This window comes from Puntigrus tetrazona, chromosome 6 (genome assembly GCF_018831695.1).
Source record: "Puntigrus tetrazona isolate hp1 chromosome 6, ASM1883169v1, whole genome shotgun sequence".
Classification (NCBI taxonomy): domain Eukaryota; kingdom Metazoa; phylum Chordata; class Actinopteri; order Cypriniformes; family Cyprinidae; genus Puntigrus; species Puntigrus tetrazona.
Window position 1 is genome coordinate 14523360 of NC_056704.1, and position 27962 is coordinate 14551321.

General features: G+C 37.1%; 1 protein-coding gene across 2 annotated transcripts in view; it reads right to left on the bottom strand.

The window, feature by feature from the left end:
- Positions 1-322: 322 nt before the first annotated feature.
- Positions 323-27962, bottom strand: part of raver2 (ribonucleoprotein, PTB-binding 2) — a 59320-nt gene continuing 31680 nt past the window's right edge. The window contains exons 4-15 of one of the 2 annotated variants that reach the window (XM_043240966.1): positions 21855-22046; positions 17612-17732; positions 16970-17052; positions 16339-16437; positions 15719-15830; positions 14996-15306; positions 13031-13142; positions 12618-12766; positions 7626-7727; positions 7090-7212; positions 5518-5721; positions 323-3476 (exon numbers count right to left, since the gene is read on the bottom strand). In XM_043240966.1, coding sequence (XP_043096901.1) covers positions 3339-3476; positions 5518-5721; positions 7090-7212; positions 7626-7727; positions 12618-12766; positions 13031-13142; positions 14996-15306; positions 15719-15830; positions 16339-16437; positions 16970-17052; positions 17612-17732; positions 21855-22046 — 1746 coding nt within the window. In that variant the 3' untranslated portion in view covers positions 323-3338. The remainder of the gene's footprint in view (positions 3477-5517; positions 5722-7089; positions 7213-7625; positions 7728-12617; positions 12767-13030; positions 13143-14995; positions 15307-15718; positions 15831-16338; positions 16438-16969; positions 17053-17611; positions 17733-21854; positions 22047-27962) is intronic. The other variant, XM_043240967.1, reaches the window with a different exon arrangement.

Here is a 27962-nt window from a genome sequence, read left to right on the forward strand (position 1 = left end):
CTGACGGTAAAGAAAAGGATCAGGTTGTGAATGGAGAAATTGGTTTAGCGTCTTAAAAGCCTTAGCTGCAATTCATATAGCTAAAAGAGGACTAAATATTCAGAGACGCACTAATTCCCATCTGATTATCAGATTATGGTTAATCCTCACACATGGTTCCTGAAAAGGGAAAATGATTCATCTCCCAGGTGGAAGTGTCATGTGTTTTTTTTTGCACCGAAGGAATCGTCAAATGCCCGTCGTTGCGTTCGTATCTACGCCTCCACGTTGGCCGCATAAGAGCTGAGAATGGTCAGAGGAAAAATAAAAACGACGAGAGACGTCATTTTCCTGTCCTTTAATGTGGAATGCAAAACAATTCCCAAAACCCAAACCTATTTTCCTCAAAAAGAATGACAACAAAATTGTATCCAACAGGGTAAAATGTACATAAATTCACATAAAATAAATACAGTAGTTTTTTTTTTTTTTTTGCTGTTAAATACTCAAAAGCGTCGAAAACATCTACTGAAAAAAAGAAAAAAAAAAGTGTTTTTCTTGTATTGCAGGAGTATACGCATGCTTAAATTCCACTGTTTCTAAAAATAGCTTATTCACAGTAAAGCAATATCAATAGAGTTTGGATTATAAAATATTGCAAAATCTTAATTGAAGGTGGAAAAAAAAAGAAAACTACAACTAAAAACAGGCTGCGATATGTGTACAAAGCACAATAGTGTTGATAACCCTGCGTGTTTGAACAGGCGACTGTACCTTCTACATCAATAAGACACACTTTAGTATTGCAAAGCTTTGAGATACAAGCGCACACGTACACGTTCATGACATTCAGAGGGGTAAAAGTGCAGAATCTGAAAGATACGTTACAGTCGGGACTTGAAATACGAGGGGAGGAACGTCGGCAAAAATGGTAAGAAATACAAAGTTCATAAAAGCAAAATAGGCACAATTGTCCTTCACCTTTCTACAGAAACGAGAACACTTTAAAGAGACGTTAAATTTTATGTAGTAACTCGAACCTCTCTTTTCAAGGTGAAAGTGTTGAGTCTGCTTGATTTGGAGCAGTGTTGGAGAACCAGAGACTCATGGGAAGGTGACCAGAAGTGTATGTGCTTTATAATCCCTGTAGAGTGTCCTTTTGTTAACGAATCCCATTTCCTATTATCTAGAAACGAGCAGCACGCGTTCGAACCCAACTTGAGCTCGCAGGACAGCGGGGGAAACTAAAAATGCTCACGTCTTAACATTTTGTTCTTAACCTTTTCTAGTGTTTCCTGGAAAACAAGGCCTCTGTGTTTTATAAATGGTGATTCTGTGCTGAAAGTGGGACGCGGAGCCTCAGGTACCGATGGCAATTTGGGATTGTCTTTATACTTTGTCATAAAACAAAAAGGCAACATAAATAGGACGCAATAACAGGCTCCTCCTCAAATGTGTTGTCAGTCTGTTGTGGAGGTGAGAGAATGGCTTTCAGAGAGATAACAACCAAGAGACGAGCACTTCAAAAGAGTAGAAAAAAGAAGGCACACGGCCTTAATCATAAACGGATGAGCGCGCCAGGCAAACGCCTGCATGTGCGATGTGCTAGCAAAGCCAAACAACGGCTCCTTTTAGGACAATCTGCTGGCAGACTGCAACCGACACAGTGTACTGCAAAAAGAAATCCAGTTCTTAATGCCTACCTGTCTTATTTACCACTAATAACACCTAAACGTGCTTAAAACAAGCTCGGCGCAAAGTAAAAAGGGATAGTTCATCTGAAAATTAAAAAAAAAAAACACTTTTAATAAATAATGTATCCCCTTGTTACCAACCTAATAATAATGACATTTTTAAAAAACTGTTTTTTTTCTGTATAGGCTACAATAAAAGTCAATGGGATCTAAAACTGAATTAGATCTCATTGACTTTGTATAAAGCAGTTACCAGCAACTTAACTAGAACTGCAAAAAATATTATTGGTTATTACAAGTTATTGGTTATAAATGTGTACCATATATATATATATATATATATATATATATACCTGTTGAGTTGTAATGGTTTAGAACAACATGAGTAAATAATAAAAATCATAATTTTGAATCCTTAGATTTGGTGAACTATCTCTTTAAAACTTTATTTGTCCCATTGGGAGATTCATGTAACTTGTTTAAAGTATCTAATTTAAGACGACAACTTCAACATAGATTATATTAATATCTAACTTATTTTGCCTCTAGTGTATTTACATTTTTTAACATATACTTTAGCAAAATCAAAAAAGACTGATATGAATTAAAAACAGGATTTTTTTTTTTTGCAGCGTAAAATCATCAAAATACAGACTCTCTCCTTTAAACAAGTAAGGAGATTAAACCGCAGAATAACAGAGCACTAATATCCATATAAAGGCATTATGTTAGATTATTACCATGTGGGTGTTTGCATCAGGGCTGTTTTATCCAATACATAACCACTCCAACCCTTGACATCCTTCCAGCAGATTATTACTACTACTACTACTACTACTACTACTACTATACTAATGTGTTATTATTACTCACACTGTTATTAAAAAAGCAACCACTGGCAGCATTGTAGCTGAAAGTTGTTCGGAGGTCACCCCGCAGACACCTGGGGGAAAAGTCACCTTGATGTAAATGATGGTAGTTTCTCCAGAGAAGGTAGAAGTTATTGCCTTAGCCATGTCTTCTCTGAACGCCATGATTTAAGGCTCCTGCAGTTTTCAAAATGGCTGATCGTTCCTACAGATACAGCAGTATGTACAGAGACACACGTTAAAGATTAATCCTCAAACACGCGTTTCCCGTACGATAGTCAAGATAAACAGTGACACATTAAGCGAGACGTTAATATTAATAATATTCTCAATGTCTGTACACGGTAAAAAATACACTCATTTCGCAGAATGTACAATATACACTGGCTATGCCCTACCCTGCCAGAAACAAACAAACAAAAAAAAAAAAAAACATCTTCGAAAAACGTTATTCTCTGAGTGTAGCTCAATCTTTATCAGCCCTTAGCCGTTTGTACAGTAAAACACCGACACAGACCCCCCCACCTCTGGAGTGGAATGGTACGTCCCGCCTGGGAGAGAGGTAAAAAGGCAGAACAGAAAAAGAGAAATATCAATTATCTTAATAGATCATTCGGGACAGAGTCAGAGCGACCTTAAGACGTCCTGCCTGGCGTCGGACAGAAATAACAACAACATCCACAGAAGAGGAACGCACACTTAAAATGTACAATCTTTTCATAAATATCGGTTGTCGACTAAAAGTTAAGGCCTGGACACGACGAGGGCGACACACAGCGAGCAACGAGAGAGAGAGTTAGATCCTCTTCTTCTTGAAGTAGTCGGCGTACTGGCCCCCAAGACCCTGCGAGTGCTGGCCCACGTACGGCCCCTCTGATGTCACTTCCTGTGTGGGCAGCGTGGGGTATTCTCGCTTCTGTCCTCTAGCCTGACTCTAGGAGAGAAAGAGAAGTGATTACAGTGATTAGAATGATTTCACCTGATGTATGTGACTCATTGCTCGCTGTACGCTTGAGTTTGAGTGGCATACAGTAAATGAGTGACGGGCTTTTTGTGCTCTATACAGTAAATGACTGACGCCGTCTCCCTCGGCCCACACACACGTCTCAGGAATTTTCTCTGACTTCTGCACTGCGATAAAGCGGCCATTGTTGAGTCGGTGAAGCGCAGTTCGAGGTGTTTATCTCTCAATGTGTCACTTTTCTATATCCAACTGAAGAACAAAGCTACTGACAGGATCCTACTGCTTTCTTCACCATCGAGCAGAGCAGAAACACACACTGACCTATCTGTCATTCTGAATATCATGCCATATATTATTCTTTTTTTTATGTATTAGTATGGTTACTTAGATTTTTTAAAACAGGGTTTATAAAAAAAAAATCTATATAAATGTACCTTTATGAATGTAAAATATCATGCTTGTACCATTTTTGACCGAAACAGTGCTTGATATTTTCAACCTTGTTATACTTGCCTAACAACGTTTCTTGGCATAAAATTCAACACCACAAAATAATATTTTGTTTATATATTTTATAAATAATATTTAAGGCTATCCCAAGACATTTTGCATTCATAGGTTTTTTTTATGGCAACACTTTATTTTAGGGTCTCCTAACTAGTTGCTTATCAGGAGGCATATTACTAGAATATTAGCTAATTATTAGTAATAATAAGCACATATTAATGCCTTATTCTACATCCTAATGCTAGCCAATACCTAAACTTACAAACTATTAAAGGCAGCAAATTAGGGATTTATTGAGGTCAATTCATAATTAATAGTAAGTGTTATATGTATTAAGTGTTAAGTATATATGATTTCAAAACATTATGGTTAGAAACAATAATAACTATTGGTAACTTGTGATCTATGAAAACCCTAAAAACGTAATTTGTGGTATTTGCAAGATATAGTTTGAAATAAATAAAATTGTGAACTGTAAAGTTGAAAGAAACTAGCAGTTGTACAGTGCCTCATTGTGAGATTTAAAGTCAGCGTAGCTATGTTTCCATCACCGTTTTTATGCACGTTTTTTGACTTGTGGGGACAATGGTTACTCCGAATAATGGGAAAAGGAAATGCATTTTGCAAATAAATTCCTCCATGCACGCCAAAAATGATATCTAACTGATATCCACCTCTGAAAGCAATGACTGCATTTATTGTGTTTCGTCAGCTCACTCTTAGTAGCGTATAATTTATTCAATATAAATAATCAAAATATAAAGTGTTATATAGTGACTTCTACTTTTCTTTGCAATATTTAGTGTCAGTGATGAATTTGTTCTGTTTGACTCCTTTAATGGAAACGGTTTGTGATTTTGCATATAATTAAAACGGCCAACTTTGGGTAGAAACCCAGCTAATGTGAAAATTTTCTTACAATTGGGAATACAGTCACATTGTGAGTTATGAAGGCCAAGTTATGCGACAGTTGCTACTGTGAGAGTCACAAAAAGTCAAATTCAGACATACTAAGTCACGATTTGAAAATATTTCTTTTATTTTTATATACGGTTATATACGGTTTATTAGGCCATTTTGAAACCCATATTTATGGGGTTACACAGCTAAAGGGACCCTTATTGTAGACTCCGCACTGTGTGATACTTGTGACAAATTTGGGTTGTTCATGTGAATTTCTCCTCAAATTCTAGGTAAGCTTTGAAAAAAAAAAAAAAAAAAAGCTTGCTTAGTTTGAAAGTGACTTCTCAGTAAGCACTGTGCGTTTTGTGCATCGCTACACTACTGATGGACATTTTTTTTTTTGCCCAAAAAATTTTACTAATGTGATCATGCCTAAACCTTTTCAAATGAAATTGAATTTTTTCCCCCTGGAATTTACCGACATTATCTTTCAGGTGTCTGATGTTTCACACGCTATGTGGTTTGTTTCACTTCTATTTCTCTCACACACAATAATACGCGCACTTTATATAGAAAGACACACACACACACACACACTCACATAATAGTAGTTGTTCCAGTCGGCGGCCGTGGCTGCGGCAGGTGTGTGTGTGGCAGGACTGGGCGCGTGTGTGTGCGTGTGTGTCGGTGTGATGAAGCCAGGCATTATGGGTAGGGCACTGTAGGTGGGCAGAAGGGTCTGAGCAGTGCCGTTCAGAGAGGTGTGCAGAGGCCCACTCAAGGGGGTCTTCACCACCTCCACCTCCTATAGAGAGACACCATCAAACATTTATACATACACTTACACTGTATCTCTCCATATGCAACACACACACACACACACACACTATTCAGATTACAGATCTCTGCTCTGTCTCTCTCACACACACACACACACACTGGCCCAGCTGCTGTGCTGAGGAGTGATGGAGTGTTTTCAGCAGGATCTCATGTCCTGAGAGTGTCATGAGACTGAGTGAGGAATGTGTGTCTGACCTGTAACACCACCTGCCACCACGTTTACATAAACTCAAACACCCCACACAAACATGAGCTAACTTGTGTGTGTGTGTGTGTGTGTGTGTGTGTGTGTGCGTGTGTGTGTACAGTCCATAAATCCAATCAGCTGGCGGGGTTTCACATGTATTTAAAAAAAAAAAAAAAGGGTTAAAACGAAGACTTAATTAGGATTTAGGACTAAGCCATTAATCAAATAAGCAAATTTGTAAGAGTGGAGTTCATGCAGCTCAAGTGCTGCTGCGTTTTATAGTGCAGACGTTCTGAAATTCATCATCATTTTTCATTGTTTCGGTCATATTGTGATTCTTGAGCCGCAAATCTGCATATCAGAATGATTTCTGAAGGATCATGCGACACTGAAGACGAGTAATGGCTGCTAAAAATTCAGATCGCTGCTATAAATTACATTTCAGGATATATTCAGACAAATAAAAGCTCTTTTAAACTAATAATATTTCACAGTATTGCTGTGTTATTGAAGTTCTATTAAATAAATGCATATGAGATGTCTTGAAAAAGACTCAAATTTTTTTGTAGTGGATAAAACATCAAAAAAGACCATTAGCTTTTTAATTCATGATTATTGTAACACACCTTATTGTTTTCATTTTATTTTACGCACAATGTTTTTTACACATGCATGCTGAAACATGAAAGAAAACATGCACTCGGTATAGATTTTTGTGTTACAGTTTGCGTACTGTATACGCTTACAGAGAAACCAAAGTCTAATTTCTGATCTATTTTGGTCTGTGACGGTACAAACGACAGGCAGCGAGTCACAGAGTGATCTGTCAGAGAGAGCTGCCGTGTCAGCCACGAGACACTTAGACACAGTGGAAGTCCAGGCATTTGAGTTTTCTGACATCTGTCAGAAGCATGACGCCTGGAGTATTCACTACCTCCAGAGAGTGTGTAATGTTTGGGCAGTATGTTAGCGGTTTAGCATTTCTGCTGCTGTACATGTGTATGTCTGCGCAGTATAATAACCTTTCAGTGTGGAGCTTTCGGACGGACAGAGATAGTTAATGTACACTGCAAAGTGAGCATGATTAAGCATGATGTGTTTCACTCTGTGTGTGTGTGTGTGTGTGTGTGTGTGTGTGTACAGTACCTTGGTGACATCTCGCTGCTGGTAGACTTGAGCAGCTGTCTGGGTCATCTGTGTCTGAGAATAGTACTGACTGACAGCATGCATGTAAGAACTGTAGTCTCCGTATGAGGAGGTGACCACCACCTGTGACAAACACATTTGTTATCATGGTGGGGACTTTCCACTGACTTCTATTGTTTTTCATATCTTCTATCCCCTAAGTAAATGATTCCCTCTTATTTGTCAGAAGGAACCCCTTTGACCTAAAATGTCAAAGTACATCCCACTTGAAGTACTTGAAGTACATCCCAAATGTTCAAATTTAAATAATTTAACAACATATTTGTATGTTCATAGCCTTCTGATGTTAGGTACCATGACATTAAGTACACAAAACATTCAATTTTTTTACAATTTATTTAATTAGCCTCTAATCAACTCACAAACTCACACGATTTCTGAACCCAATATTTAGGCAAGCTCGCCCTAAACGTTTCACATTTTCATGATTATTTAGTGTTTTTTTTTTGAGGGATACAACGGTCACATGTACTTACCTGAGGTTGTTCTTTTGTGCATTCAGTGACTGCAGCTGTCTCTTGGCTAGTATTGCCGTAGGTTTGTGCTTGGTAGTGTTGGTACCACTGCTGCATGGTCTCCTGTTGCACAGAACAGAACCAAAGAAACAGAGACAGAGCTTTAACGGAGATCTCTACGAGGACGTTCTAGACCCTGATATAATTCAAGCTAATTTTAGGAATAAACTGGTGTGACAGTTCGTCTGGAGAGTTCAAAAGGTTGCTCTGGAAAGATGGTCAGTTCACACTGATAGAAATAAATCTTTTCCAATAAGTTTTAACTGATTTTTGAATTTTATGTGCATTTTTACCTTTATAAAGCCATTTTGTAAAGCCAAACTGTCCATTGTCTTTTCAATACTGATATCTGAAATGATTTTAATAATGAAATATACTCTGAATGTGGAATTAAAACTCCCAGTAGATGGCAGAAAGTCACTGCAAATAAGTGCTTAATCACGATCATTTAAATGGATGATTCATTTAGGAATGAAAGTCAAGTCAGAGACAGAAAATAATACTGTGGTTGTAGTGGAAATAATGTTTTTGTCAGAATAGTGTAAAAACAGGAAATATAACTGTTGTTAAAAAAATCTTATTTGTAATAGTAATTTCTGGAGAAAAAAATGTCACTCTTAGGCTAGGATGTATAGAGTTGTTAGGCTAGGCTATGAAAGGTGGTATAAATATATAGATTTTCTGCCCCCATGTCTTGAATTTGTGATTATTTCATGCGGTGACTTTGTGACTGAATCATGCGGTGAAAGAACATACTCTGAATGCACACTCACTAATCAAGACTTTGTAAATATATAACAGACAATATATGTATCGCACCCCACTAGTGCCTGGTCATTGTTGAGTGTTTGTTGGATTCGTTTTTGAGTTGGTACTAGTCAGGCCCTGTTGGCAGCTTTTGGGAGCTCCTTGAATCTGTGGTGGAACCCATTATTGAAAGAGATGACTCAGATTAGCTGTTCCGCTTAGCAAACCAGTGCACAAGAAGAAAAATGAAAGTGATAAAAGAAAGCCAAAAGGACACACACAAAACTTTTCCCATTGTACATCCTCAGTCTTCTGGGGTTTTTTTGAATGACAAAAAAAGAAACCAGACACTGCTATGGCTGGAATGGCGAGTTATTTCCTCTCACACAGGCACTGAATCTACATGCTAGCTGGCCGTTGGATGTAGTCTCTGCTGTGTGTTCAAGCTCAACTTTTTGGCCCTGGCGCAGGTGCGACAACACAATCAGCTTTTGTTGCTGGTAGTTCTTTCATGTTGGTTTGGTGTTTCTGGGCCTTTACTGATCTCACTGACTCTAGTCCTGGCCTCAGATGGCATACCCAGTCTATTCACTGACAATTTGCTGCATATTGTACACAAAAAGGCAACAGCTTTCTAGATTTATTGGATTTTTCAGGGGTCAGGGTACATGCAATTCCATCAGGCAAAAATTGTGTACAAGGTACCAGGCAGCTCCAATTGTACGTCTTGTGTCCAATCCGGAACCGTTCTGCGCATTTCTACCATTGAAAAGACAGTTCAAAAGCGAGTGCTTTTGCCAGTAGTTCTAGGAAGTATGAAAAGGTTCCTCTGGTGCGAAAGCCCCAAATGCCATCACCAATTAGAGAAAACGCAGGCTGTTTTGTGCCAGGAGTTCAGACCAGGATAAGTATTAGCACCATTTTAATGGAAATTGGAGTGTTTCATAGCAAGAAGGTTTGGAGGTTCATGGTGAATGGCATTAAATCTTTCAAAAAACATTCTGGATTTTGTTGGAGAAACAAAAAACAGGACTATATTTCCTTGAGCACTAATAACTATATGATTGACCCATGGCTTCTGTAGGTCCCTTGCATCAGTGGTAGCCAAACTTGCTTCAAGAGAGCAACCATCCTGCAAAGTTTAGCTCCAACATTAATCAAACATACTATAACTTAACCAGCTGACCAAGATGTTGTAACCAAACAAGAACCAGGTTGATTACCTCTGCTTTACATGTTGATTAAACATGTTCCTGTATAAGTGGGTGGTCCAGCAGCAAAATAAGCAAGACTTAATGCCGATAGTCAAATATCTCGTTATGTGACTCTACACTGAATAAATTGTGCCCTCTTTGTACTTCTCATTGCATCCAGGTGCCTGCAAGCCTAGATCTCCAGCTGTTTCCTCTTTTTTTCCTCTGTCTAACCTTGTGGCCTAATAGAATTCATTAGCTTTCTCTTCTACCATTCCTTTAATATATCTATTCCTTCTCATCTCCTTCCCATCACTCCTTTCACCATTCCCTGCTCTCTTTCTCTCTGGACGCCTACAGCGTGAAAGCTCACTGTCTCATTTCACTAAAGCTGGTGCTGTGTGTGGGAGTGTGCGACCAGATGGGACAGACAACTCGCAGCCAATCTTCCTCTTCCCTCCTGTCTTCCCCCTCTGCATCTCTCGCTCCCCCTTCTCTCCCTCCAACTCTCACCCACTCCTTCTCGTATTGTCATAGGAACGCCGGCAGTAATGAGAGGGAGACCCACATTTAAGCCATTTAATCCTGCTAAATTTTCTTCCCCTCCAAACTCTCTGCCAGGGAATGAGTAGGGGATCACCCTAAAGACACTGGCAGGAATCTGAGAGACTGTGGGTGGACTGCAACTCCTTCTCCTTCCCTCTCATCCTCTCCTAGAGCACATTTTCCTCTCCTCTGCGTCTGCTAAAATCTTTATATTTCGATTTCTATTTCGTTTGACGTTTTTTTGACAGCACAGTGCAAAGTGGCAAGAAATTATTGTGGAGAAGTCTTGGGTAGGGCTTTTGTCGGGCACCTATTTTGCCACCTTTCACAATTCAGGGTAGTCACTAGTAAAGGACTTGTGACTAGGTGCCATGTGGTGTTATGGGCTAATCAGCACTGTCAGGATGTCATCTTCCTGAGTAACCAGTCGCCATTAGTCACATGGCATTTATGGCTCGGGTGATTGGCTCAAAACTTCTATGCCCAGATAGCATTTAAATCACATACTTCAAGGGGGTTTTTGGCCAGCTAAAAAAACCAATAACTCCATTCACACAGACAGTCTTTACTGGTGAATTACTGGTGCATGAGAGATGAGTACATTCCAAAAATTCCGGTAAATCAGTTCTTACGATTTTTCTGGTATGAGAAGTTTTATCTTTACCAGTATCATGGTATGGGTGAACAAGGAATAGGATCACTGGTATGAGGTCAGAATCTACTGATGTAGGAAGCCTGTTTTGGGCCAATCATTAAGCTCTGTCAGAGCTGTTCACATTGTTTTTAATTATTTTTCTGTGTAAACATGTATTACACAAAACTCCAGCCACATTGCACTCAAGACTTGCTTTATTTTATAATGCTTATTATAGTAACTATAGCACTGCTGGTATTTGTTATGCTTCTCCAGAGAAAAAACATTGTGTTTTGTGTAATCATCTCCTTATGCCAGACTCAGCAGCTTAAAACATGCTGTTAGATTGGACAGAAACTAAAGTTCATTTTCTAATCCAGGTGGATAAAGAAGACGGTTCAGCTCTTAAAGGTAATCTCCAATGATCGACACCACAAAGTTCATTTTGGTATTTAAGGTACGAATGGTACCTTCCTAGTAAAAAGCATGTTTGTGTATTTACTGGAAAAGTAATTCAGGTATTTTTATGGTAATTTACCTGAATTACTTTGTGAAAGGGGCTATTGAGATAGCAGACTGCTGACAGCTTTTAACAGACCTTCATGGTCCAAAATAGGTGAGATGTTACAAGTTGAACGTGGAGAGATTTGTCTATCCAACCACTGATATCAGATGATATTTGATGCTTAATGTGAAGCGGGACTTTGGTCCGATGAGATTTTGCTGTAAGGCTTACAGAACATAACAGAGCAGAAATATAAACTAAGCGATCAACAAAGAGCTCAGTCATTTGGGACAGAAAATCTGATTTAAACGGAAGAAGTAACTTTTATCATTTGCCGACTCTGGTAAGGAAACAGTGGTACAGCACTACTCTGATGGAACTCTTTTTTTCAGTTTTGAGCATTCATTTTCCTTATTCCGTATAGACACATCTATCTCTATTGTGCAGCTGAGCATATGGCAGAATTGTTTTCTTTCTCATGCCTCTTGCTTTCTCTGGCTTTCGCTGTCATGTTTAGGGCTCAGTGGAAGCTTGTGTTAGAGAGAGGAATTGTGGGGGATATAATGGGGAGAGAAAAGACTTGAGAGAGTGGGCTAAGAGCGAGACTGATTGATCGCTGCAGTGAACGCTGGGATTTCTTCCTGTGTCTGTGACTGTCAGCATCTATATTCCACAACAGTCAAGTACTTTCATCTGAATTCATCTGATATACAAGATCCCAAGACCACAGTTTAGATCTATCTATCTATCTATCTATCTATCTATCTATCTAGTGATATATATATATATATATATATATATATATATATATATATATATATATATATATAAAGTTCTGTCTAGTGTGTAAGTGATCTATGTAGTAAAACATTTTTTTAACATAAATGTAACTTCACTGTTACGTTTAAAAAATTTAATGCATCCTTGCTAAATTAATTTTTTCTTACATTACACATTTTGAATGGTAGTACATAACATTTTACAGAACAACTGTTTTCAACATTGATAATAATTATTTAAAACAATTAAGCAACACATCAGCATATCAGAATGATTTCTGAAGGGCCATGTGACAAAGTGAGTAATGACTGCTGAAAATTAATTCATTAATTCTTCTCAGGAATAAATTAGATTTAAAACCGAAAATAGTAATGTTATATTATAAAAATATTTAATTACATTAAATATGTTAAATATTAAATATGTTTGTATTTGATTTTTTTGATCAAAGACTTTAAATATTTTGATCTTATCTTTGCGTGTGTGTGTGCATATACACAGTACAATATATACACCTATATACAATCTTGTTCTGGTGCTGTAGTTACCTGTGTGTATTGCTGAGTGTATTGGTGAGTGTATTCTGCAGAAGTGGTCTCTGTGCTGTATTGACTGGGTGGGTGGGTGGCAGGTGGCAGGACTGCGCTGTACGTCCCAGTGTGTGTCTGCACAGTCTGAGATTTACTGTTGCAGGGTGCTGCAGGAGAAACACATACATGATGTAAATCAGCGCCTGTTCAGGGACACTCATTTCGAGCATCTCTCATACACACACTCTTTATCTTCTCTGCTGGTGTGGGCTGTAGCCAGTCTGGCTGTGGCCTTGAGCGGGGAGAGACAAGACAGTGGTACGCTGTAAACATTATCGTTGAAAATAGAGAGCTGACAGAGAAGAGATACATTCCAAGGTCTGGCAGACGTGAGTCATCTTCAGTGTGTGTCGTCCTGATTCTGCACGTACCTTGTAGTACCACTCCAGGAAGCACACTAGCCAGGTTTAGATATGGGTTGGAAGGCAACTTCACTTCTTTAGGGGGGTCTCCCAACAGAGACGTCTGACAACTGGATTGACTCTACAGAAAAAGATAAAGAAAGTGAGAAAGATAGGTTGCGATACACAATATACTACAGCATTTCAGCTGTAATCACCAAGTTACTATTTGAAATAAAATAAAGAGTAACAGAAAGAAAGGAATAGAAAATAATAATAATTATAATAATATTAGTTCAAGTTGCTTTGCCCTTTTTCGCTGTCAATCGGTTAAAAATCAAACTCCACAGACCTTTTAAACTTCTCTTACATCTACGTCTTTACATTGTTTAGAGCATTAAAAATAATTAGTAAAAAAAGCAATGATTTTTAAAATTATATGCATATTTTCATAACATAATTATGCGATATACCATTTTTCTTTCAGCAAAATGTGCATATGGTCATAAACAGGTTTTCTCGTTATATACGATGTATCTATAAACTAAATCTAACTTAATCTAACTTATCATAAAATAAGAAGTGTAATAATAGGAGTAAGAGTTGTTTTAAGAGACACAATTTAAAAATTAGATTTAAATGTTAATTACAAAATAAAATCTTTGATTTTTCTTTCGCAGATTTCTCAAATAAACAGCAATTCAAGAACAAGGATGCCATGGAAAAGTACTGGCACAGAGTCATCTCCTATACAGTCACACAAGACAGAGCTCTCCATTAGCCTGTGCAGGGTAATGCAGTAAGTAATCAGAGACTGCAGCACTAGTGGTCTGTCATTAGGGCTCAGAACTCTGTCAGAGTCTGTGCTTAACTCTACTAGGCGTCTGAGTGCTTGTGTCTGAATAAAGACACCTCCGCAGAACAGTGGAAATGGAGTTCCAGGAGGTCGACAGAAGCACTTCAGACAGAATCATAAGTATAAGCCAGTGTGTACTTTTCTGTGTTTGGTGTTCAAAGTGTAAAAAGAGGGTGGTACTGGTGCCCTTGAGGTTATTTTTATATAACTCTAAGTATATGTTGTATAGTATTTTTTTTTAAGTCAGTAAGAATGTTTTTAAAAAGTCTCCGATGCTATGTTTATTTGATTAAAACAGTAATTTTGCATAATATTATTGCAATTTAATACTGCTATTGAATTAAAACTGTTTAACAGTGTCAAATAATCCTTAAAAATCATTCTAATATGTTAATTTATTGTTCAGTATACATTTCTAATTATTAATGTTAACAACAGTTTTGCTGCTTAATATTTGGTGGAAACCTTGATACATTTAAGAAGATTTAAGGATTCTTTGGTGAATATGCAGTATAAACATTTTAAAATATAAATTAAATTAATTCTAACTTAATTTAATACATCTGGCTGAATATTTGAAAAATTCTCATTCAAACCTGCGAATTGTAGGTTGTACATATAAATGGTAAAGATTCATCGTTCTAAACCCACAAGACTATTTTAACAATGTCCTTACTACCTTTCTGAGCTATAAAACGTTTCACTTGTGTTGTCTAAGCAGGGTCAGAAAGCTCTCGGATTTCATTAAAACATAGTAAAAATGTTCTCATTACTAAAATGCTTTAATGTATTTGACGTAATCAGCCTTGCATGCGAGGAAAAGCACGTGCATGACCGTAAACTTTTTTTTTTTTTTTTTTTAGGGGAAGGCATGCGTTGTGATACTCTCTAAAAAGCCAATTCGTGTTTGGAATGACATGAGGGTGAGTAATTAGACAGAATTTTCATTTTGGGACTATCCCCTTAAGAGTGGGCTTGAGCTTGACAGCCCCTGATCAGTATATCAAGGTTTTTTCTTTAAAAGTTATTAAATGAGGGCAAAATAAAATCTGTGTTAATTATTCCTATAAACTTGAAATGTCTCAGATTTCCTCATTTTTGCCTCAAGGTAAGAAATCTATCAAAGAAAATATGCTTACTGTAACGGACGTATTAGTCTGCACGCTCGAACTGTGGTGGTTGGCTGGAACTTTGTGCGCTGTACTGCCCAGCAAAGGCCCCAGACTTTGTGCGTTGATTCCGGGGAGGAAGTTTTGCAGTTGTGTTTGGGAGCTTACAGAGCCTCCTGTGGTTCCTGGAGGTGCAGGCTGTTTCTCCGGAGCCAGGCATGTCACAGTGACTCCGTTCTGCTCTGCAATGGAACTGGCGTGCGAACGTCCAGGTACATGTGACACCATTCCAGCCCCAGAGTTTCCCTGGGACGTGACTGGAGACGAGTCTTGGCCCAGCTCTACGAACCAGATAACTTTGTTAAACTACTGCAGCATAAATCTTCCATTCTCAATCCATGTAGCGCGTACTCTAGAAAACCACGGGTTAGTATTTCAATTTCTACCTCACTGTAACACCTGCACGGCACTGATATTCAAATAGAAATGACCCTGCACAAAGGCATACTCTTCAAAGGTCTTCAATGCTTTGATGAATGCCAATACCAGACTTTGCGCACACAAACAGACACACGTCTGTATAAAAGCACAAAGGAAGAAATACTGATTGAAGCGGCTGCCTCCAACTGCTTATAATGGGGCTTTCAAACAGTTTGAGGATTTGCATTGCAAATGTCTTTCCCTGCGGTAGCGAACGTGACCTCTGGACCAGGCCAGGTTTGCGAGCTTGACCGCCCAACCAGAAGCTCTCACCTGTGGGAGAATCACCCAGCAACCCTTTCCCCAGAGGAACTGGTGCTGGAGTTCGAAGACCCAGAACTTTTTGCAGGAGCAGCCGGGAAGGGTCGCCTAAAAGCCCTGGGACCTGAAGGGAAATGAAAGAGTGATGAAAGAGAAAAGAGAGCAGACAGGCTATAATAGGTCATATGGCGAGTGAAAGATGAAGTGCACACAGATGAGATTATAGCAACAAGAAAAAAATACATACGCATGCATAAAAGAAGATTCATGCCCACATTATTATTGCACAAATTGTTTTGTTTTCTCACTTAAATTTTCCAGCGGATGGCATTATTATTCTTTAACCAGATCCGAAAAATCTGCATTAAAAATGCCAGTTAGATGTATCGTTCTAATACTACTATATAAAACAAATGATGCTTTTCTGAACAAAAGCTGCAGTTTTCTCATTATTTACAACAGAATTTAATGCGGACCAATAATGTCTTTGCACTAAAAGAACTATGAATGCAATTTCAGGCTGTTGCTGGATATCATGCAGGTAAGTGAAATGTGGTGATGTATTTCTCCGATATGGGTACATCTGAGACGTGTGAACACACACACACACACACACACACACAGATCCTCACATTAGGGATCTGCTTGTCTTTGATCTGTAAGAGCTGTTGTTGGGCCATCTGCATGTGAAGAAGATTCTGAAGAACAAGACCGTTTCCTAGGATGGCGCTCTGCATGAGAGAAAAAGAGACTGTTAAACATGCTTCATTATTCTTTTCTATTTATCTGTGAGGCAGCAGCCTATTCTGTAACATATTTCGCTCTAAAGTGTTCATCTTCGCTGTACTACAGCCTTTTTTATCCTTTAATGCAGCTTCTACTTTATTTCTCTAGGGTGTTTCTTTAACTATGAGCACCTTTGGCTTTATGAACTTTTAGAAATGAAGCTTCCTTAAAGGCATAGTGCACCCGTTCACCCGAAAGTGAAATTTCTGACACGATTTACTCACACTCTACTTGTTCCAAACATGTACGAGTTTCTGAAGAATGTTAGCGTCCAAACAGTTGATGCTAGCCACAGTCTTCCGTAGAAGATTTTTCCCAATGGTTACAGTCAACTTTTTGGTCAACTTCTTTTGCGTTCAACATCTCAAAGAAATTTACACAGGTTTGGAACACACTGAATGATGATAGAATTTAAAATTGTAGTTGAACTATCCCTTTAAGTCAGTTTTTGCGAGTGCCGGAAAGAGAAACGAGTACCTGCTGTGCTTTTCCTAACTGTAGCAGCGCTGCAGTCAATGGTGGACGCAGGAAGGGGAGATTGTGAGGTCGACCAAACTTTCCTAACGGGGAACCATTATACAAAGAAAATGAGAGGCAAACATAAAAGTAAATAATATGAAAAGGAAAATAAGAGAGATGGACAGCAGAAATGATGTGGTCAATACTGATGGCCTGTGATTTTCGTCATTCCAAAATTCCTGCTTCAGCACTAATGGCAAGTTACTCTAGAATAGGTAGAGAAGTTTAACATTTAATCATGTGCTATATTTAGTTTTGTAATTGTGTGTTCTCTTTAAGCTCCGGCCTCCACTTCTTCCTCAGCTCATTTATTCTCCCACCCAATGAAAAGTTCATTTTAATATATGATTAGGCTTTCATCAAGAGAAAAATCTGCTCAGAATCTACTGCGCTGGTGATCACCGTTACACAGCGAACACACACACACACACGCATATGCAGAAATATGAGAGATATCTCATCTCGGAATCTACAATCCTCACAGGACACATTTTTGGTTCTGTCTATAAAAGTACTTAAACGTGTTATTCAGGAATATTCTATCAATTATTTGCCTAATGAGTGAAGATATATTTAAGACAGGCACAGAGAGAGTGTTACCTCCTCGTTTGGCAGTAGGGTAGGGTCTCATAAGGACCTGGAGAGCAGCAGGATTGGTCATACTGTTGAGGAACTGGGCCAGATTGGGTTCAGGCAGTAAACCTTTCTTATTGCTCAACATCTGAAAGAGCACACACGACGAAAGACAAAAGTATTAATTCGTTGGTTATAAATAACAACAACAATAAAAAAAAAAAAACATATCCAAGCAAATATTATAAAGAACACTATTTCAAAATCAAAACATGAATAAAAAAGTTTAATAACTTACTTGAGAATCAAAAATGCATACGTAAGAAAAATCTTAATCATTTTTTATTATAATCCAGGCAAGCTTTTTAATATAATGAAAGTGAATGGTAACTTTAATAATAATCCTAAAAAAGTGTTTCATATAACATGTGTATTCTATCTCAGTTCAAAGTAATCTCAAGGGAACAGACTGAAGGTTTTATTCATATCTTTTGTAGATCTTTGCATCTATCCCAAATCTCTTGGAGTGTAGTACAATACATTTTTCATTAAACATTTCTGTAGCTTTTGCCTCATCTTTTAAGCTTGAAAGCTTTAGTCCCTTTTCATTGTTCTTTTTTTCATGCTCCGTAGAAGAAAGTAAAACGTACCTTATTGGCAAGTACTTTTTTGTACACAAATCTTAAACCTCACATAAGCTTTTATTGTGAAAATAATAATAATCATAAAATAATTATTATGTAGGTTTACAATTGAACTATAAAATTAATTTAACGTAAAAACTAGACAAACCAGATTTACCCCGTAAAACCCGACGTAAAAAAATATTCAGAAAATTTGAATGCACTAAGCATAAATATGACAGTTGATGCAGTCGCTCCTATTTATGCAACAAAAAAGTAAAAAAAGATCAAATTTGGTGATAATTTAGACGCCTCAGAAATACATTGATACAGTAGGCTTCATACGTTTTTTTTGCAGAGCTTCCTTGATTTCTTGTCAAATGTTTATCTGGGATGTTTATGTCCCAGCGGTGAGTGAGCATGTGTGAGTGTGTGTATTTGTTGGCTTGCAGACATGCGGAACCCCTGATTAGATCTCTGATGTCTGCTAGAGGTGTGGATCCACCCCAAACACACTCCAACTCCATCTGCTGACTACTACTCCCCCACCCACACAGTCAACTCCACTTGTGCTGCTTTCATGGGCAAAGTCAAGGATGTAACCACATTTTCAGGAATGAGGGAACATAGGCCTAATAATGTAAGAATCTGGGGAACGTCGTGGTGATGATGGCCCTGGGTGAAGCAGCAGAAGGGTGGAGTATTCGGGGAGAGGGAGTGGAAAGACAGTTGGCCTGTCTCTTCATGAGAATGACAAAAGCAGTCCCATCATGCCCCCTGCCCAGAACTTCAGAGATGGATTACAAGAGAGCTCTGCTTCTGATGTTTGTTTCCAAAGAGCCATAAACTAGAGCTGAGAGAATCTTCAAAAAAATTCATCATCTGGTGGGTTTATCTAGCTGATCACAGAAATACACAATTTTTTTTGATAATTAATATGTATTAATATAAAATACAGATACTGATGTGTCTTCACGTGTCATTTGGATTAGCACTAAATCTTGCATATAAGCAAAAACATTAAATGTTACGTGAAATGTTCTGTATAATAAGTGGTTCCCAGCACCATTACAGGAAAATGTCAAGTGATTACTGTACCGCAGCTCTGGAGAAGCTCTAAATGTTCTGCATTTTAATGGAAACAATGACACAATGATAAAATGAACAGTGAAAGTAGCAGAAGCTTGGAATACATTTTAATTAAGAATGAAAATGACTTGGAAATACTTACTATTTACTAAAATTTGGTAAGTAATGTGATTTTTTTCATATTACTCTACCCAATATTTTAGAACTTACAAATTTGCTTTTAACCACAATACGATTTTACCATTTTATAGTAGTTAAACTTTTAAAATGACATTTTATTAATTCATTACAATTTATTATCTATTTATCTGTTTATTTATAATATTGATTATAGTTTATAATCTATAAATCTACTATAAATTCTATAAATATATTAATAATTATATATAAATGAACAATCAATTATTTAAAATTATAGGTTTTATTATTTTAAAAGCAATTTAACAATGTTTAACTTTAATGTTACTTTAATGTAAAAACAATAAACAAGAACAAACAACTAAAATAATATTTTACTGAATCTCAATAAAATAAAAAATATTTTCCTAATAAAATAACATATTTGTTTAAATCAAATGGACTTTAATTTTCTTATATTTTGTTTAATAACTCAACTAGCTTTGAAAATGACTAGCTTTGAAACCGGTAGGCCCATATCTTTGGACGTTACGTGTACTGTATGAGCTCCCAGAGTACTACCCAGTGAAGAAGACAAGTGCAGACACCTGCTAGTCCCCAAGCAGTGCTAAAATTACATGACTACACTCACACACAAGTGCAACGGCCGTCAGGCTGAGGGGAAGCTTGTGCCCTCACAGTCTGTGGATGAGTGGGGAGGCGTGTCTCACATACAGACAGAGTGGCCCGGAGGGGTGGACTTCCTGAGAAATGTCAGCTTGCATTTGCTCTATTTGGCTTGATACTTTTTGTTGGAAAAAGAGTAGAAAGAGAGAGAGAGAAAGGAAGAGGGTGAGAGAGAGAGAGAGAGAGAGAGAGAGAGAGAGAGAGAGAGAGAGCGGAGAGGCAAGAGGAGTGAAGACATAAAGCACTGTATTAAATGCACTTTTATGGCTTTTAGTTCAGGTCTGTCAACTTTGAGGTCTTATATGTCTTTGTTCTCCTAAAAGTTGTCAAAATCCCCAATAAGCATGTACACTTGATTTGAAAAAAATAGAAACACAATAATGAACATTTGTCCAGGTTTTATAGGGTCTATAAACATATTCCACCTTTAAAAGACCTTTAAGAGCTAGTAGTCAGATATTTTATTGTCCTCCACAAGCAAAAAGCTGAATGTTGAAAAAGCTGAACAATGAAATCAATTAACGTTCAGATATAACATCCTCCTCTGCCAGCAATATACTGCATCTGTCTGCACAATTAAATCTTGAATTTGAAAAGAAATTAATTCAATGAAAGAAAAAAAAATGCTTCAATAAACCATCACTGAGAACACACTGTTTTAGGCATGAAAGAATATGGCTGTGTTTGGTGTGTAACCAATCAAAATGAGTATTTCCATACCCTATTTTAATGTTGTATATAGTGTTTTTATTTAGCAAAGATGCACTGAGTAATAGTAAAGACTTTTATATTTTTACAAAATATAAATATTACACAAATACATGCTAAAAAATGTGCCATGATTGCCACACGCTGTTATCAACACTGTTAATAGCAAGACATATTTCTTGATTAAAAATATGCAAATAATTTATAAAGGACTATGTTATGCTGAATCCTGAAAAATAGATTTTAAATAGTATTTTAAATAGCATTTTGAAAACGTAAAAGACAAGTAGTGATTAGATTTCACCGTAGTACTGTGACATGTTTTGTATTATCAAATAAAAATGAACTGATCCCAAATGATTGAATGGTAATATATATATTAAATATACGAATTGATTTCAAACCTTTGTTAAGAAGTTTAAGGAGGGAATTTAGAGCTCAAGTCGAGTCTTAATCATAATCATCGAGTCTCAGCCTCTCCATCACGGACAGCGAGCTACATAATACGCTTAACTTTATCTTACTGAAGAATCACAAGAAAATGTGAACCAGACTGCATTAAACACAGATTCACCTGCAGCAAGAATAAACATGGTTTGTGTCGACCACAATGTGTAATATTTACCGAATTATTGTACGCCGAGGGCATGGAACCAAATAATTATAGATACGTTTAGAAACCAAATACTCAAACCAAGACAATCTGAGCCCTGAAGCAAAACGTGTGTTTGGGAGAATATCAGTTAATGCTCAACACCACTGACAGCGTCTTCAGGACAGGCTGCTGGTTTATGTGGATCTGTCCAGCATGATGAAAATAGCCCTGCGGTTTATTTCGGGCCTCGGAAATGCAGCGGAGATCTGGAGATGTCTGAAACAGCAGGGTTAGTATGAATACTGTAATTAAACTGTCACCACTGCTGTTTCACACATGCACGTGTGTGCGTTAATGCTTCTAGATGAATGTGTGAGAAACACTCTCGGTGCTTGCTATGTGGCGATAAAGAGAACGTGAGTGGTCCCTTGTGAGCGTGCAAGTCACTCACCACTCCCTGAGCAGCGATGAGGGCGGCGAGAGTGCTGCGTCCAGAGGTTCCCGGAGGACAGAGAGACAGACGTATCTCCTGACCCTGGATCAGCTGTCTGTCCATCTCCAGCAGAACGGCTTCAGCCTGCTCCGCTGTCTCATACTCCACCACAGCGAAACCCCGCACTGGACTTCCCTCATCCTGAGCCAGCTGCAAACACACACACACACACACACACACAGTGTTTGGAGATCAACAAATCTTGCCAAAGGCGTGCGATCGTGGTACATCATTACAATCCAATTTTCTCTCAGTTCTTGGGAGGCATGATTATTTTATAAACCAAAAAATGAACAATTTCCTTCATTTTCATTAAAAATCTCAACTGGATGCATCCTAAATAATGGAAGCAAAATTTATCTGTAGATATGAGCTCCGCTGGGCTGTGCAGAGCCGTAAGGAAGCCACTGATCTGTGTCTTCTGGAGTTGATTTGTGAGTTGCCTGCAGCTAAAGGATGTGGTTAATGATTGCGACATTCTGACATGAGAAATAAAACACCCACTGCATATTAAGCACTACTTTGATATTAGGATAGAAATTGAGGTTTAATTATTGAGTATTTTTCCTCGTGGCAAACATGAAGATTTCTGTTTATTGATACTGTGGGGTCTAAACATCTGAGAATTTTTTTTGTTCATTTTTGTTTAATGTTCATTATTTTTTAATAATATTAATAAAGAAACACTAATTGTTAATGTTGTTATTATTATCATCAGTAGTAGTAGTATCTGTACAAAGGATTCTTATTTGATTAGTGTTGTAAATAAATACTTAAATACTGCATACTATTTCTTATTTATTTTGTTTCTTTCTACACTGTATTGTTTATTTGCATTTTTTTTATCCTAAAAAATTCTGTTTATTTACAGGTTTAAATTTGGTTTTGAATCCCAGATTTTTAGTATAGTTTAAGACATCTTGACTCCACTGTATAGATTCAAACAAAAACATTTTGAGACACCGGATATAATTTTTTATATCTTTTTACAAGTGGGTGTAGGACACTATAGATAATTTAATAGCAAAATAAAGTGACACAGAATAAATATACACAGAATATACACAGAAAATCTTCATACAGTGTAGAACCAGTAAAATGTATTCAGACTTTCAGAAATTATTCACTTTGAGCCGAAAATGTTTTTTTACAGCACAGACGGAATACATTAAGCACAGCTTGGTAATTTGTTCACCTAAATTGTTATTATAGAATTGTGCGCTTAAATTTTAATTAATTACATTCCTTCTATCAAAGTAATCAGACATTTTCAAGATGGATTTGTTGAGTTTGTCACATTTTATTACCATTTACTAAACTTTACTAAAACTGTAACAAATAAACTGTGATAATGTGAGAAAGGTGTCTGAATGAATTTAGTTTTTTACTGTATATTTGATATATGAATACAATTAGTATATTCTTAAGTTTATACGAATATAAACTTTACATTCCCAAGTCGTCAGACCAGTCCAAGACACCAAAATACAGGTCAGACAAAGTTGTCATGTAAAAATAAAAGGTAATAAAAAGGTAATAAAAAAGGTATTGCCGAAATTGTAAATAATCTTTTAGTTAGGTAGGTAAGACAGAAATACAAATGTATTACTTTCTGGCATAAAATATAGTTTGATTCATAAAAACTACTGATAAAGAGAAGCCATTTACAGGTTAAGAAGGAAAAAGAATTACTATGCAAAAAAAAACAGTGTTCTCATCACAAGCAGCATATCACAGCATTTCATCTTTGCTGAGTCAGTGAAAAAATATTGTGCCTTAATACAGTAGCTTCGCATCAGGAACAGAGATGACGTCATTTCATGCTTTCATTAATCTAAAAAATCTAAAACTAGACTCTGTCTGTGGGAGAATGTTCTGCGTTCCAGCGGGAGGCTAAGTTCCTTGTTTATAGTTCTGGTTGGGCTGAAGAGAAACCTGCCTCTCTTTTACTTTTCGAAAAAGAAATATCCATAATATTTCATATATGATTATTATATAAATTATATGAATTTCATATATGAAATCTCTAACATGCACCGCCCCCCAAAAAGCACCACGGTTACTTAAGCCGCACTTAGAGATGTATGAACGTTATTGCATTAGGTAACAAAATATTTAGGACCACATGTTAAATCAATTCGCAAAGAAGCATGTTTAACGGTAAAGTGATTCACCATCAAAAAACTTGCACTTGCACACCAGTCTACTTGCAAATATGCTAAAGACTCTCTAATTCCCAGCACAATTACCAGGCAGAGCATTAAAATCTCACAGTCCTTGTGAGGTAACACTCAGGGAATCAAGAGCATTTACAAGGTGAGCTTGAGTAAACATGGACACACACACACACTCTCTCCAGATGTGTTGCGAGGTGTTGACTTTCATCTATGTGCGTCATTTTGTTAAACTTGCCTCGAGGGAGTCCAGCGGCGCCTCATCAAAACATCTCTACCAACTGCCAGGGATTCATCAGTGGAAAGAACGGCCTCCTCTCTCCACTCCTTCATCGTGTTTGGCTTTAAACTACGTTTTTTCCACGGCTCTTAGATAGTCTGGATCATGTTCTAAATACTGACCTCAAATTGATTCAATTCAGTCCATGATTCAAAACCAGGAATACGGATTAATTCAGACTGATTTAAAAACTTCATCACAAAGAATCACACTAATTAAAAGTTTTGTTGTTTTTAAACTGTTCATTTTCTTTCATCAGCAAGAATAAACGAAAATAACTTTGTGTTGACTTGTTTAGTGTCGCTATAGTACAGTGGAGGCCAAAATTGTTCGAATGCTTGACGTGTTTAAGAGGTTTCAGTGGTTTCTGTTGACTTGGCCATTACAAAAACATTACATAAAACGAATTATTGCCGGAGCTACCTGCAACGGAACAAATCAGCTGGAACACTGAAAATGATGGACTGGACCCTCAAAGTCTGGACCTCAAGCACATTGAGCAAATTTAGGGTGAGTTGGAAAATAAATTGTACAGAATTATTTTAAATTCAAAGGAAATGGAAGGCATGGAATAACATTAGTGTGGAAGTTCTCTGAAAATATATTGACCCTAGAGATGTGCTGCTGTAATTGCTGCGAAAGGTGGACATACCAAATAAAGCTAAAAGGGCACAAAAATAGTACGACTCACTTCACCTGATATTTTTTGTGCTCATAGGAACCAGCTGCGTGCTTCATGGACATTATGAAATCATGTTTTGAAGGAATTTTCTTTTTCAATATTTTCAGATCTGATTTTCAGATTTTGTGCTGTTAATTTCTTATCTGTGCAAGGACAAATCAATAAAACATTGTTAACTTAATGACAATATATTATACATTTTGACATATAAGCGGTTGAACTGATAAGCTACTGTTAAATATATGCTTGGTTTCATAGACAGCTTAGCCTAAGCCAGGATTCGCTGGGGTGCGTCTTAAACCAAAACAAAGTCACTGGCATGTTTTAAGATTAGTCGGTGCAAGTTTCTTTCAGTTTAAACAGCATTTACACTTTGTCTAGGACTAAAAAAAGAAAGCCTTAAATATTGTAGAAACGTAATTTGTGCAAAGCTGCTATGCAACGAAATAAACTCAAATAAACTTGAATTCATATATATATATATATATATATATATATATATATATATATATATATATATATATATATATATATAGATTAAGAAGAATTCATATGTTCACTACTCCTGAAAAACAGAGCAGTAAACACTGATGCACAGTCTTCACACAGCCTGAGAGAAAGAAAAAGATAGATGAAGAAAGAAAGGATGAAGGTTGAATCGAGGGACTCTATAAAGTGAGGGGGTGGGAGAAACTGATCAGCTATTGGCAGTTACTCTGTTGGAAATGAGACTCCTGAGGGAACACGGATAGAGGAAAGAAAGACTGAGAGAGAGAGAGAGAGAGAGAGAGAGAGCTCTGGAGAGTGAGTGAGTGAGTGAACAGATAATGTCCTAGTGACAGCGAAGAAGATGGAAAATAAGGAGCCCTGAAGAAGAGACAGGATGTTGAGAGAATGTGAGATGAAGATGGGCTGATTAGGCGACAGACAGAAAGCACTGACATAAAGGATGATAGAAGCAAAAAGGGAATCACACTGCCGAATTCAAAGCGGGACCTTATACATGCACATACGCACAGACATGAATACATACATGCTGGTTAGAATGGAGGAAGCCATGAATCTGTAATGTGTACTAGTATGGCCTGGATATTTCTTTCACACTGTCACACACACACACACACACACACACACACACACACACACACACACACACACACACACACACACGGCGTACGTCCTTGGCAGTAATAAGTGGTGCGGTATGTCTCGGAGGAACCCGGGCTTATCTGTGCCAGTTATAATGCAGTCAGGACAGCGTATGTAAAAGTCTAAATATAGAGAAGGAAAAGCATTCGTCATTTGGAAGAGTGTCAAACATTTGTGTGTGTGTGTGTGTGTGTGTGTATGTGGCCGTTTGAACACTACGGTGAATGCAGACCATTTCCACAATCTACCTACCCAGAGGAGCATTTTACTGCTCTCCTATAGCTCAGCAGTTTTCAGTTACCTTTCATTTAAATGTCAACTCAGATATTTCATATAAAATTCCTTAAAATTAATAGAGCTCAGAGCAGAAAACGTCAATGATGAAACATGTGCGAATTTGATTAAAGCAGTCAAATATGAAAGAACAAATCTTGTGGGTGTTTTTGATACCAGACTTATTCACAAAGTTATTTGTGAAAATGTAAATGAACTTATTAAAGCAGCACCTTGAGTTGAATGGGTGTGTAATCGCTTGAGTAGCAGGTGTCTTCGTCCCACCAAATTCAGTTTCTCTGTGTTTCATTGCTTTTGATGCCCAAATAAATTTAGAAGAATACAATAAAATAATGAGACAATCATTGCCATACGAGAACAGAGCTATTGAATTAATGTGCACTAATGCAGATCATTTGTTCTTGAAAGAACTTGATTGAGTTCATAGATATTTCAACTCATAACAGATTATTTTCTCTCTTATATGAAAGAAATCTTTACAGTATGTCTTCAATAAATAGTGTTCTTAAAGAATTATTTCTTTTCTAATTTACTGCTACACTGAAAAAAAAATTATTGACTGAATTTATTTTTATTACTGCTATAGGCAATTTGTTTGTGTACCTTTAAGTACCTTTAGTGATTCTCTCCAAGTATCTATTATTGGTCAATGTAATACATTTAAAAAATCTAATCTCTAAATTTAATGACTTAATTTTAAATGTATCTCCAAATGAGATATACTACCGCTGAAAAATCTTAGGGGTCTTTATGTTTCTGAAATGTATTTTAATATATTTATATTTTATCCCTGTTATCGCAATGCTGAATTTTCAGCACTGATTAATACAGTATAATAGTGTTATGTTTCTACAGAAATCATTTTAATATGCTGATCTACATAATATTGTTGTGCAAATATTTTTTAGGGTTTCTTTGATGAACAGATAAGTTAGATATAAGTAGCAAATAGTCATAGATAAATAAAAAAAATGGCATTTATGTATTTTCTTTCCTTGTAGTAAAAAGTAGTAAAAGTAGTAATTTCAGTCATTTCAAACGTTTGAATGGTAACGCAATTTTGTGATATTTAGAAAAATCCAAGAAGCAGGAAACGGTCACCATTTGCTCTCCATTTAGTCACATTTCTGTCTAGGAAAAAGTTCTGGAAAAATCTCATATTAAAAAGATTACATTTGGGATTTTTCTTTTTTATGGGATCCTCTGTTTCATGTTCCTGCTTTTAAAACGCCCACCTATTCAGGCTCTGAAATTTGCGTGCACACACACACACACACACACACACACACACACACACAAAAATAAACAAACAGCCCCAGATGAGCTTGTTACATCTCTTGTTTCAAAAAACACAGTAAAAAAGAGAGACGGAAAATGAAAAGATATTTAGAGGCACAGAAAAAGACTGCCACCATCCAGGGCTCTTATCAAAGCCAAAAAAAACCACACACACACACACACACACACACACACACACAGACTAGCAA